This window comes from Chaetodon trifascialis, chromosome 14 (assembly GCF_039877785.1).
Source record: "Chaetodon trifascialis isolate fChaTrf1 chromosome 14, fChaTrf1.hap1, whole genome shotgun sequence".
In the NCBI taxonomy this organism is placed as follows: Eukaryota; Metazoa; Chordata; class Actinopteri; order Chaetodontiformes; family Chaetodontidae; genus Chaetodon; species Chaetodon trifascialis.
The window spans coordinates 24,207,189-24,220,295 of record NC_092069.1 but is presented as its reverse complement, the minus strand read 5'-3'; the positions used below and the strand labels follow the sequence as shown (position 1 = coordinate 24,220,295).

General features: G+C 47.5%; 1 protein-coding gene across 2 annotated transcripts in view; it reads left to right on the top strand.

Moving 5' to 3' along the window:
• eif2ak3 (eukaryotic translation initiation factor 2-alpha kinase 3) overlaps positions 1-12,937 on the top strand; it is a 31,875-nt gene extending 18,938 nt beyond the window's left edge. For both annotated transcript variants that reach the window (XM_070979908.1, XM_070979909.1), the window contains 14 exons: positions 794-1,055; positions 1,223-1,388; positions 1,479-1,604; positions 1,910-2,032; positions 2,123-2,352; positions 3,023-3,135; positions 4,658-4,780; positions 5,570-5,719; positions 6,094-6,652; positions 6,960-7,133; positions 8,089-8,262; positions 8,372-8,473; positions 9,173-9,235; positions 9,987-12,937. In XM_070979908.1, the coding sequence (XP_070836009.1) occupies positions 794-1,055; positions 1,223-1,388; positions 1,479-1,604; positions 1,910-2,032; positions 2,123-2,352; positions 3,023-3,135; positions 4,658-4,780; positions 5,570-5,719; positions 6,094-6,652; positions 6,960-7,133; positions 8,089-8,262; positions 8,372-8,473; positions 9,173-9,235; positions 9,987-10,175 (2,554 nt within the window). In that variant the 3' untranslated portion in view covers positions 10,176-12,937. The remainder of the gene's footprint in view (positions 1-793; positions 1,056-1,222; positions 1,389-1,478; positions 1,605-1,909; positions 2,033-2,122; positions 2,353-3,022; positions 3,136-4,657; positions 4,781-5,569; positions 5,720-6,093; positions 6,653-6,959; positions 7,134-8,088; positions 8,263-8,371; positions 8,474-9,172; positions 9,236-9,986) is intronic.
• Positions 12,938-13,107: the final 170 nt, after the last annotated feature.

Here is a 13,107-nt window from a genome sequence, read left to right as displayed (position 1 = left end):
GATCATTTGATAATCCTTTTCCACATAAACTCAACTGAAAACAGCACAGAGTCAGTATATTTAGTGTCAGAGCTCATCAGCCTCATTGATTTCTGTAAATATCTGCTTATTTACTTACTTATGAAGCAACACGTTTCAAAGACAGAAAGATGCGAAATGTCCCAAAAACACCTGTTTGGAACATTCCACAGGTAAACAGGCTCATTGGTCACAGGTGAGAGGATTGGGTGATTGGGTATGAAAGGGGCATCCTGGAAAGGCTCAACTATTCACAGTGAGGATGGAGCGAGATTCACCACTTTGTGAACACATGATTAGATGAAGGAGATTAATACATGAACACTTCAGAAAACTGTTGTCGATAAACACTTCAAATGATCTGTTTTTATTTATATATTTATTTATTTTAAACAGCAACTTTTTTGGAGTTGGGGTTGTGAATGAAGTCATTTAACTTTTCAGCCACTAGGAGTCGACATTAATATGTCCTCTGTTTTACCTGCTGGACTCATCACACTGATCAGACTGATGATTTTAATTGAATACTTTTGATGTTTCATACTAATTTGCTGCCTGAACATCGTGTTTGTCACTGACCTGCCATCTGTAATTGTATGAAGCAGGCCATGTTAAATAAATATTGCTGTTTACATTGGGACCAAGCATATTTAAAACACAGTGAGTAATCAATAATTCATTGATTAAACAAAATAATCATTAAGGCTTTAGGTTGAGCCCTAAATTCCGGTTTTTCAAGAGTTTTTCAGTCTCGTGTTTCCGTTCTTGTGCCCAGGTGGAACTTCAGTGTTGGAAACTACGAGCTGAAGCTCGTTCCTGAGATGCAGCCTGGAGTGAACTTCCTGGAGGGAGAAGTCGGCGAGGCCTGGAGGGAGAGCCAGCGGGTCATCGCTGATGAACCAAAGGACCGAGAGCAGACGCAGAACCAGCAACATCAGAACCAGAACCTGGACCTCGTCATCAAAGTGTCTGTTCCTGATTGGAAGGTGATGGCCTTCAGTACCGAGCCCGATGGGCAGCTGGTCTGGGAGCGTCAGGTGAGCTTTATGACCTTTTCTAACCTGCTGTCATGAGCACTGAGCGTGTTTGCAGTGGTTCATTTGAACTCTGGCACTTTTCTGCTTGAGCTCAGCTGAGCTCACGACCTTCACTGTGGACATCAAATCAGAACATCAGCTCACTCTGTGTGACCTGTGTTGTGTAGTTCTGCACACCCATCGCTTCGGCCTGGCTGGTGGGCGGGGGCAAAGTCACTCCAATCGCCCTGTTTGACGACAACGCCTACAGCAACCAGTCGGAAACTGAAGAGGAGGACGATGACGACGAACCGACGAAGGCCAGAGGAGCCGCAGAGTCCAGCGTTTACCTCGGTAAGGTCACACACGCGCAGAGATCCTCACGCTGCACCATTGTGTTCAGTGAATCCAGGCCATGTGTGACCTCTGTCCTCGGTTCTTCAGGGATGTACCAGGGACAGCTCTACCTCCAGTCCTCTGTGAGGATCACTGAAAAGTTCCCTTCCAAAGCTATCGGATCAGAAAAGGACATCATTCCACTGCCCACTGTCAAATGGAAGCCTCTCATCCGTAAGTCCACATGTCCTCAGTCACTGGGTGCTGTGTGACTTTTATGATGCTGCAGCTTGTTTTCAAGAAACATTAGAACATCATACTGATATTATTTTGACAGATGTCGTGATAAGAGTCACTGTTTTAGTGGGAATCATAATTTCTGCATTTCATTTTCACCGAAAAAATCTAAAAAGTGTTGATGATGATGTGGCTTTTCTGTACCAAACAGAGGCCAGGGCGTCTCTGTAGCACCACAGGTAAGATCGCAGCTGATCCCTCTTTCTGCTGAGAACTGATCTTTGACTATGTCCTCCACACAGATTCCCCATCTCGGACGCCAGCCCTGGTCGGCTCTGACGAGTTTGACAAGTGTCTGAACAATGACAAGTTCTCTCATGAGGAATACAGCAATGGCGCCCTGTCCATCCTTCAGTATCCGTACGGTAAGAAGCTAAAACTGGACACAGGCTGCAACAAAGACTGCTCAGTGAATTGGTTGCGAGGGACACATTTGATGCTTTTCCTCTCTGCAGACAACGGCTACTACTTCCCCTTCAACAAGCGCTACAGGGAGAGACGTGACAGCGCCGTCAGCCTGATAAAGGGAAACGGGGCGGGGGGTGAGAGCCGCAGGAGGAAGGACCCCGTGCTGCTGCTGCCCTGGTGGAAGGAGATCCTCGGCACCATCGTCTTCTGTATCGTCGCCACCACCTACGTTGTCCGCAAGTTCTTCCACCCCCCCGCCCCTGTGGCCTATGTGAGGGTAAGAGCGCAGACACAGCTGCGAGGATACCACAGAGCCGGTGACTGCTGCTGGTTATTCCTGTCACACAGCGTTAATTTAAACACTGCATGCAACAGCTGCAGTCTGAAACAGCTTGATTCTGTTTGGGATTCAGAATGGATTGATTGTCTCAGCACGGCTTTATCACAGACATTTATGACCCCGTCAGCAAAGATTTCCTCATGTCAATGTTTTCATTTGGGTATAAAAGTTAATGTCAATCTAGCATTTGACTGTAAATTCAGTATTTTTAAAGACATGAAGGTGGTTATTACTAATCATTTTAACATACACAAAGCCTTTAAACTTTGGAAAACTTTTAATTTTAACTGTCATGTTTCCAACATCATGAGTACACTTGAATGCAAATTTAACATACTTGATTTTCAGCACAGTCACTCATGTTAACCAAAAACATGCAGTCAAAGTCAGTGAGCAGCTGGTAAAATGACATGTGGCTGTGGGCATAAAATGATTCTGTGAACTTTATTTTTCACAATTTCATTTATTGCAACATTTTAGGATGATAAAGGCCTTGAGAGTTTGGAATTTTTTCCTTTCGGTACCTTGAAAGTGCTTGAATTTCTCTTAAAAATGTATTTCTAATTTCCTCAATGTCTCTTTGCTGTCCTCCTTCTGTCCCTCAAAGCAAAGGAAAGAGTCCGAGACGCAGTGCCAGACGGACTCCAAGTTTGACCTTGAGGTTGTGGAGTCCAAAGAGCCGGTTGCCATGGAGACCCGTTCCAGCGAATACGTGTCCAGGTACGTCCTGAACCCGCCGTGTGAGTGACTCCTGCCATGACTCAGGAGGACTTCGCCCTAACACTGCTGCTGCGCTGGGACTCGTTACCGTCAGTCTCACTCTGTCAAGGTGTAGCTACAGATTCGGCACTGTTACCATGGTGACCACCGGTCTTCCAGCCTGCCTCGATAGGACAAGGAGGAGACGGGAGATAGGAGTCGTAGCGGTGCATGATTGGATAACTCAGCTGTTTTCTGTCAAATGAAAATGACCTTGTCCCCCGCAGACCCCGCCCCGCCCAGCAGCATCTGCCGCGGGGTTGGAGTGTCGCTTTACATCGCGGTCAGCACGTTGTTGCGAGTTCTTCGTGTTCTTTTCAACAACCCAAATGCGATCAGTAGCATTAATTAATGGGCTGCCGCTGCCCTCCTGTAGTCTGATCGATGGAGGCTGCATGTTAGCGTGTGTTACCTGAATGATGCCCCTCTCCCCAATACAGATTCTTCCTCTCCCGTTGTCACCACTTGCACATTCTCCTGTTTTGATCCACCCTGAAATGACAAACACCCCACCCGCCTTTTCCCACTAAGCTGCTGCTGCGATCCAAGCACATTGCTTTAGCCGAAGGAGTTTCCCTAAATAAAGCTGGTGGCTGTTGCAGCAGCTGAGGCGGGCGTGAGTGGGGATCGTTAGGAGGGAGATTGATATCAGGAGGCAAGGCCTGAGTCACCCACACGTCTCCTAATGTGATACCCACTGAGAGCATAGCAGGTGCTCTTCTTTCATTTTCTCCATTAAATAGCTGATATTTAAGTCTCACAGGGACCAGCGAACAGTGGGACACACCCACCCTGACACCCACCCTGCAGGTCTGACTTCACTGACAGCCTTTGACAGTACTTTCCAAACAGGCCGTTTCTTGTCTTGTTCTCATGCAGTGATGACAGAGCCAGATCACACATGTGTGTTGTTGGGAGCAGATCAGACGAGGATGGATATCCGTCCGTTAACCCGTCAGCCGAGCGGCGTTCAGCTCGGAGTCAGTCCTGTCAGACCGCGCTGAGGGCTGATTCGCATCAGCGTTTCCTGAGCTGTCTTTACCATGTCAGAGCTTTCCATCACTTCCACCTGCTTTTGGGAGCCACAGCTGTAGAAGCCATTAAATGGAGGCAAAATAATGATTTTATTTATTTTAATCTGTGTAGAATAATAGAGAATTGTGCTACAATGTGATACATCTGACAGATGCTGTGTGATTGAAATAGTCGCACGAGAGCTGTGCGTGAAGTTTTGTCATAAATTAATATGACGTAAACTTCATCCTGAAATCATCTTCCCAGATATGTTAGGTTTTTTTCCAGCCTTCCTCTGATAATCACCTTTCACCACTTTGAAAGCCTCCCTGACCTCAGCGTGTCGTCTGATCCCTGCTCTTTGAAACTGTCAGGCACGCAGGCGATGACACACAGCTCCTCTCCGTTGCTGAGTGTGTGAAGTGTAATTCTTCTTTGCATAATGACAACCAAAGTGTCTTCTCCCCAGGTACCTGACTGACTTTGAGCCGGTGCAGTGCCTTGGCCGCGGGGGTTTCGGCGTTGTGTTTGAAGCCCGCAACAAAGTGGACGACTGCAACTACGCCATCAAAAGAATCCGTCTGCCCAACAGGTAGCGCCTCTCGCTGGTCACACCACACACTTCCTCGCTGGAGGCTATTAGCTCTTCCTTCATCTCTCTTTTCTTTAAAGCTGTTGAACTGAGTTACATAAGCGGCAACCTACTTGTCTAAACACAGAAAACCTCGTAGAGGCATAACTGACATTTTGGCATAAATATCATGCACCAGAGTGGAAAGTAAGAGTTAAGCAGCAGCAGCAGCTCTGCATGCATTATCATTTCAGCCCTGCTGTGCATCACGCAGTACATAACAAACAAGCCTCTTAATTATTTTCATACCCAGAGTTTTTGTTGAAGCGCTTATTGAGCCCTTGGTGTATTAAGACTGGGCTGGTGTGAATGTCATTACAGTCAGTTAGCGTGATGGAAAACAGCCTGATGCCAGATTTTGGTCATGGAGCAGTTACACCTGCATTCAGGCAGCAAGGAAGCAAGTGAACGACCGGGAATACTAAACACAAAAAGTCAGATAACGCTTTATATTAAGGTGCACGTGTTCACCATTAACTAGTTGTTTATTAGCATGTGTATTAGCAGATATTAGCTCTGAATTAGTCACTTTAAAGCACTTATTAATGCATATTCTGGGCGTTAGGGTTACTAAGGGTTTAATATGATATAATGTGTTACTGAAAGGCTAATAAACAGCAAAATCTTCATTGAGATCGTGTCTTTAGATCCTAAACATTTGGGATTCAGCTTCTAGAAAAATAAGAGAGAGTGGAGGCAGCTGTCCTGAATGTGGATTCAACTGTAACGCCCAGTTTTTCCGTCATTCAGAGAGCTGGCCCGTGAGAAGGTGATGCGAGAGGTGAAGGCCCTGGCCAAGCTGGAGCACCCGGGGATAATCCGCTACTTCAACGCCTGGCAGGAGAGCCCCCCCGAGGGCTGGCAGGAGGAGATGGACCAGAGGTGGCTGAAAGACACCAGGTGAGCCGGGGCTTGTAAACCTGTTAGCAGGCCGAGCGTGGCCCGATCAGCAGCAGGGGTCTGTTGTCAAGAGATGGCATCCGTACAAAGACGTTTAAGCTTCCCCTCAGGAGAGAGTGTGACATGTATGTGCAGCTCAGACCTCAGATCACGCCTCACTTCACTGGCGGATGAAGACAGAAAAATGCTTGTGTAAATACACCAGCAGCATGTCTGCAGAGCGCCTGGCGTGTTTACTCCTCTGTGTTGGTTTACTTGGGCAGATCAGAGCTAAAAACAGCATCATGCAGACATTTTCTTTTTCCTTTCTTCTGAGGCAGCCGTGCACTAAGTTACAACAAATAAAATGAATTAAACACTAAATTCTCTTTCAGTACCACCGACTGGCCAATGAGCTTCCTCGACCACATGGAGGCACTGTCAGTCAAAGTTCCAGTGTCCAGCTCGACGTCCCCCGGCTCTGGGCCTGAAGGAGACGCTCTGGAGGCCTCTGTTGATGCGCGGGCCCTGCTCTCCAGCAGTGCCAGCGGCGCCTTGGGTTTCAGTGTTGACATGGGGGACCTGTCCTTCCACCCGCTGCTGGGCCACGACAGCCTGATGTCTGAGAGGGACAGCCAGGCCGACCCCGACGCCTCAGACACCCCGCACTCCTTCGAGCTCTGTCCTCCGCGTGGTCCCAGCGACTGCACCTCTTCCTCCTTTGACATCGTGTTCGAGGACTCGGGCTGCGACCGGGACGCCGACGCAGACACGGACTCGGCTTCCAGTGCGGCCAGTCCAGGCACGCTGACCGAGAAGAACAGCTCGTCTTCCTCGCACACCAGAAGACAGGAGTCTGCCCCCGCTTCGTCTTCCTCTCCTCCCCGGCCAACCTCACTCACCCTGGCTCTCCCCACAAATCCTCCAACCCAGCGAGTCCAGCCGTCTCCCAAGGTCAGTCAGTCATTCACTGGACAGTCAGCTGGTGCTCCACTCTTTTTGTCTTCTTCAGCTCCAGTAAAACATGTTTTCCAAGTTTAAAGGTACAGCTAATACCAGCTGGTGTGGACGTCTGTTCTTTGTGTAGTTTAGCTACACTGAAATAATGAGAATATTCATGATTAAACCAAGATTCAGTATTTTCAGTGTAAGCCTTTTGGCCGACACGTCTGTCTACAGAAAATAAAAGCTGCAGATGTTAATGTGAAATAAAGCCAGAGCCTTTTATAGTTTGTATTGAACCTCCTCCTCCTGCCTCCAGGTGTATCTGTACATCCAGATGCAGCTCTGTCGGAAAGAGAACCTGAAGGACTGGATGGCTCAGCGCTGCCTGTCGGAGCAGAGGGAGCACAACCAGTGTCTGGACATCTTCCTCCAGATCGCAGAGGCCGTCGATTTCTTGCACAGCAAGGGACTCATGCACAGGGACCTCAAGGTGAACAGACACACAGACGCACAGTGGACACTAGTTATTTTAGCAGTAAGCTAATTTTCCTTCCTGCTTATTTTCCATTAAGTTTCAAATGTGAAACAAAAGGAAAACCTGATGCTTCTGTTTTGACGGCAGCTCCAGTTTGAAATCTTACCCAGCCTCACTTTTCTGTGACATCTTCTTTCCATTTCCTGGAATGGAAAATTAGCATTAAAGCTCTGCAAATACTCCTCCCTTCTTATCTGAAATCTCTCACTGAGACAGCAGAAAGCAAGTGCCTGATGTAAAGACAGTGGGAGACTGCTTGGTTTTGGTGTGATCGCTGCAAATGTTGTGATTTGTGTTTATGAAGTGAATTTGAGCTGATGGCGTCCACATGTCCATGCATTAGTAACGCTCTCCGACTTATTGTGGTTAAAGTTTGTGACATGTTACCAGTGTTAGACATGAACACACTGGTGTTGGTGAACATCGGCTCACATGCCGGCATGGCCGCTGCGACTGGCAGTTCAGACCCAGCCATGAGCGAATGAAGGAGTTTTAGGAATAAATCAGCACAGATTCCTGTGGAAAAAAAAAATCTCACATTTTTATGCAAATTGTGCCCGCTGGGAACTTCAACCACATCTGCAACGAATTTGAAACGACACATCGAGTTGAAGCATCTGACCACTCTTTGGAAATGTCTGAGAGTGAATGATGATCACCAGAAATGATGAAGGGGGAGACCACAGGCCAGCAGCCACAAAGCTCCTCCTCTCAGTCAAACATCGTGGAAAGGACCTGCCTTCTTTTACCAACAAGTAGGCAGACTTGTACTCGCAGCTCATTTAAATGCAGCACGTCACATAACCTGTCCCTGTCCCTGTCCCTGTCCCTGTCCCTGTCCCCGTCCCCGTCCCTGTCCCTGTCCCTGTCCCCGTCCCCGTCCCTGTCCCTGTCCCCTTTGGCCCCCCAGCCCTCCAATATCTTCTTCACTATGGACGACGTGGTGAAGGTGGGAGACTTCGGCCTGGTGACGGCCATGGACCAGGAGGAAGACGAGGATGTGCCGAGCGCCCTGACGCCCGCCCCGCTCCTGACCCGGCACACGGGCCAGGTCGGCACCAAGCTCTACATGAGCCCAGAGCAGGTGAGCACGGCGAGGACGTCTGCGGAGACGATTTCCAGCTGAGCGATCATCAGAAACTGAAACTGCCCCTCGTTTCTCACGTCCCGTCCTTTCCTTTTTGTCCCGACAGCTCTCCGGAAACTCGTACTCTCACAAAGTGGACATTTACTCTCTGGGTCTGATCCTGTTTGAGCTGCTGTATCCTTTCAGGACGCAGATGGAGAGAGTGAGGGTGAGTCAGCAAACACATGAGCACGTGATCCGGCTGAAGTTCGCTTCATTTCCCTCTCCTATTATTTCATTCCCAAAAGAATTGTTATACAGCAGCAAATTAGCCTGTGGCTCAGCATTCAGAGCTGCCAAGCACTCGATGGTAGTCGTCAGTGTTTGTGTTTTCCTGTTTGTGACACACAGTGTTTGCAGGAAGTCGGTCAAAACAAAATCAGTAAAGACAACAGAACACGAAAGCAAGATTACACAAGAGCATTTTGAGAATTAATCATTTCGTTCGCAGTATTTATCGACCTGAACTGCTAAAAAGTCTGAAGCAATTAAAATGTTCAGATCATTTCCGAAGCCGACGGGTCACCTCTGATTATTAAAATGGAAATGATGTGATCTCATCTTTGGCTTCAGTCTGAATCCCTGCTGCTAAAAGTTATTTAACATGGAGAAGAGACGTCGTGATGAGGCCGTATATCTCTCTGTCTGCCCTTTCACTCAGTTACATTTTGTCTGTTTTGAAAACAGTGTTTTGTGGAACTGTAATGAATGATGGCTGTTGTCATTTGGAGAATCATTATCGTCAATTCAAACGTGAGATTTTCTTTGCCCTCATGTGCCATCGAGCGACGTCTTTGTCTCGCTAACAAAGGACCTGATTAGCCATTAGCACAGCTCCACTCATAGGTGTTTACATCCTTTCTTCCAGACACTGACAGAGGTGAGAGCGCTGCGCTTCCCAGAGGTTTTCTCCAAAAACAACGTTCAGGAGGTGAGTGGCCCTCTGCTGCCACCTAGTGGCCGTGAACTCAAACTACGTCTGAACCCAAGAAAACCGTCCTTGTTGTTTATCCTGAGAGCAGAGCGCTGTGAAACAAACAAAGTGGGACAGATCGAGAGCTGTGAGAGTTCATCCTCATTATGTAGTCTGTCACAGATTGAAATGACCTAATCCAGTCACACCTGCAGAGCTAATCCAAGTTTGAGGTGGAGTTATATTATTTAAATCAACAGAAAATACAAGTTAAATATGCAGATATCATCACTGAAAGGGAACTTAACGTAGAACAGCAGCATTCATGTCTGAGACAGACAATTATAATAACACAATTTATACTTTTATAAAATAATTTGCATCCCTAATCCCATCAGAATCAAATGATCAATCTGTTAAGATAATCCACAAAATGTTGTTCTTGAGTCCCACAGCAGGCTCCAGCGTTGTGTTCAGTGTGGTTATACTCCCTTGTTTACCTGTTTACTTTGTAATGAGATTAGCATAATCCCACAGCATAATCTGTGATTCTCCAACACTGGAAATACCCTTGCTCTGTTATCCCAGCATCGTGTGCGTGTGTGTGTGTGTGTCTTATTTCATGATATGAGTCAGTTTGTTCAGGCTCTGCTGAGTCACACGAGCGTTAGAAAAGTTGGATTAACGGATGCCATCGTTAGCGGAGGAGTTACTGCAGCTCCATGCTGCTCTGACTGACATGGCTGTCCTGTGTTTTGTCTCTGTGCAGCTGAGCATGGTGCACAGCATGCTGTCCTGGAGCCCCGGCGAGCGTCCTGAGGCGGCTGAGATCATAGGAACTCCCCTCTTCCAGGAGCTGGAGCTGGAGCTGCCCTGCCGCCTGGCTGTGAGGCAGCGCTCCCGCACCTACAGCGCCTCGTCCATGGGCCGGCCCGCACGCCAAACATCGACTACCTGAAAATCCTGTGACGCAACACACACACCCCCCCCCAACCAACCACCCCTTCCCCTTTCACCCCCTGCTGGTCTGCTGCCCAAGAGAAACACCTCAGCCCCACGCCATCACACACTGCCTCAGACGAGAACGAAACGCCAAGCACGACAAACATGCAGGAATTCGTCTTGGCGGCTCAGAGCAGCGAGACCAAGTCCTGCACAGCTCCTGTCCTTGGCAAACCCACGTGCCGTTACATTTTTGCACACCATCATGCTGCCCACGTTCCCAGTTTTAATCACACTTACAAGTGAAAGGATCTTTTAAGAGCGACAGCCGCTCTGTAATGTCCACGACCAGACTTGGCTCAAGTGCTCTTTGCAGATAATTCTTAGCGGTTGTTTCAAATGGCTCCGAGCACCAGATGGGCAGCGTTTACTGCCGCCTGTCAGCTCAGCGCCGACAACGCAGTTATCCACAGGACATTAGCACCAATCAATTCTGAAATGTTTACCTGTGATTGTCCTAAGTGCTAAACTCAGTCATCTGCTGCTCTGAGCTCGTTGACAGGCTGCTAAGAGCTGTTTCGGACGCGCTTTGGTCCCGGTCTGGTCACAACACGCTGCTTGCTCCCCACATTCAGCCAGTGTTCACTCACCCTCACCACACCTCAGGTATCAAAACCAAGAGGACACTCCAAAGGGGCCTTTGATGCTTGATCATCCTATCTACTAGTGACCAGTACTGATCACTGCTACGAGCACTAACTGGTGTTCTGACACCTGATATGCCTGATTTGGGAGACCAAAAAATACCATCTTTTTTCCGATGTGTTTTTTTTAATGAGAGAAGGTGATGTATTGCGTAGAGAAGAGTTTATGAATCCAGTCCATCAGATATGGTTTGCCTTTAGAAAGGGGCCCGGGGCCCCCTCTGAATGAATGCTGAGCCTCCGGCTGCTGTCGTTTCTGCATGTACCTGATAGGAAAGTGAAGGGGTGAGTGTGAACTTGTTATCTAAAGCCAGTACTTGGAAGCAGTTTCTCTGTGTGTACATTTACACAATGACTCTGAGGTGCTCAATCATTTTCAAACACCTCCTCTTTGCTCTGTGTACATACCCGACGGGAAAAATTTGTTTATATCCTTTTCTTTACTTCAGAAGATACGTTTGATCAACCTTGTACATATTGTAAGGCGCCATTGCTTGTAAATGGCTTTTTCATAAGGCGACTGTAAGATAGTGTGAAATACTGTGGGGGGGGGGGGGGGGGAGAGGAGACCATCTCTGCCATTAATGGATAGCTGAATGTTACAGTGTGACCTCCGGAGACAGACCGTGGCGGTCACCTCTTCCGGCTGTTTGAAATGATTCCCAGTGTTTGCTTTCACATGTTTGTACCAAGTGGAAGGGGTTCACCCTGCTGCGAGCACCAGAAGAGACCCCGCAGGACCAGAGTGCCATTCGAAAGTCAGTCAAGTGTACTTTCCCCTAACTGATAACTCACCTCACGTTTGTGGAAGTGTGCTGCCGTGCTCTAACCCCGTCCAGCTGGTGTTTCCCATGAAGCACAAATACCGAGGTCTGCAGCTCTCCCCTGATGCAGGAAACATAGCATTTAGCCGAGAAGATGATACCGTTTTATCCCCTCTGCAGTGTCTGCCGGGGACCTGGACCTGATCCACATTTGCATTGTTTAATGTACATAAGAAGTGCTGGGAGAGTCACATGACCTGTTTGTAACTACACACACACAAACTGCTAATTGTAATGTGCTTTGAATGATTGTACTTTTCTAAGAATCTTCTCTTTTTTTTAAGCAAGCGCAGTTTTTTGTTTATTCTGCAGGGTTTTTTGATTACTGTTGAGTCTCGACTGCGTCTGATGCAGGAAGTCAAACCGATGTTCGTTCATCCATCCACTCAGCCCACTGAAGATGAGTCACTGCTGATGTAAAATGATCAATTCTCTCTTCAGAGTTTAAAACAGACTGTCCTCCCACCGCGATCGGGGTGGAAACCGGAGAGTTTAGATCCGTAATGACATCTCCTCGAGTTAGGAGGGAAATGTGGACAACAAATTGAGCAGAAGTTGCTTTGTGAACGACAGTATGTAGGAACAGTTACTTCAGATGTAACACGTTTTGTGGATTCCATGTTTGATATTTCAAAGGAGGTCAGGAAGTGAATCCTTCGCTCCCACAAAACTAGCTGAAAGGATTCGGGAACCTTTCAGTCATTTCCTGAGTGAGCTGTGATATAAAGACTCATTTGTGGACGATTAGCAGCCAGTAAGAAGGAAACTTTCACTAAAATCACCCACAGTAGTAAAATAGCTCCTCAGCTTTTACCGTTAACACTGAAACAGCATTACTGACAATAGCGTATTATTAAAGGGTCTACAGATTTTCTTCTTTCACTCAAACTGAGAAAATGTGATTGTTCAGTAGGTTTTTCATGCCTCGTTGAATCCTCCACTCCGTCCTGCCGTCCAGGTAGCTTCTCCAGAGCATAGTTCATCTGAAAAATCAGCCCCCACCCGCCCCCGCCCTCGATCTCTGGCGCCTCTGTCTGGAGACGTAGTTGCGTGTTCTTGTGCACAAACCCCATTTCTCTGTCCATGTTGAATTGTAAATATGTTTACTTGCTTTATTTATGTTTTGATGACGTGATCAATCCTTTTTGGGTTGGTGTTATTATGAATGCGCTTCATGTGATGGAGCGCGTTGGAATATGATGACTTCTTACAAGTCTAAATTTAATAAACTGTTCTATACCGTTTGTACAGTTTGGTGTCGTTGGTGTGCAGTCTGTGGGTTGGTGCTGGGCACTCGGATCATGCTGGGGTTCATCACCTGAGCATCATTAGGCAAACACCAGAATTAAGACTCCTAAAAACACCAGGTTCTGTATGTCATATTCATGTCAGCCTGTGTTTGTCCAGCTCAAGTGCACAG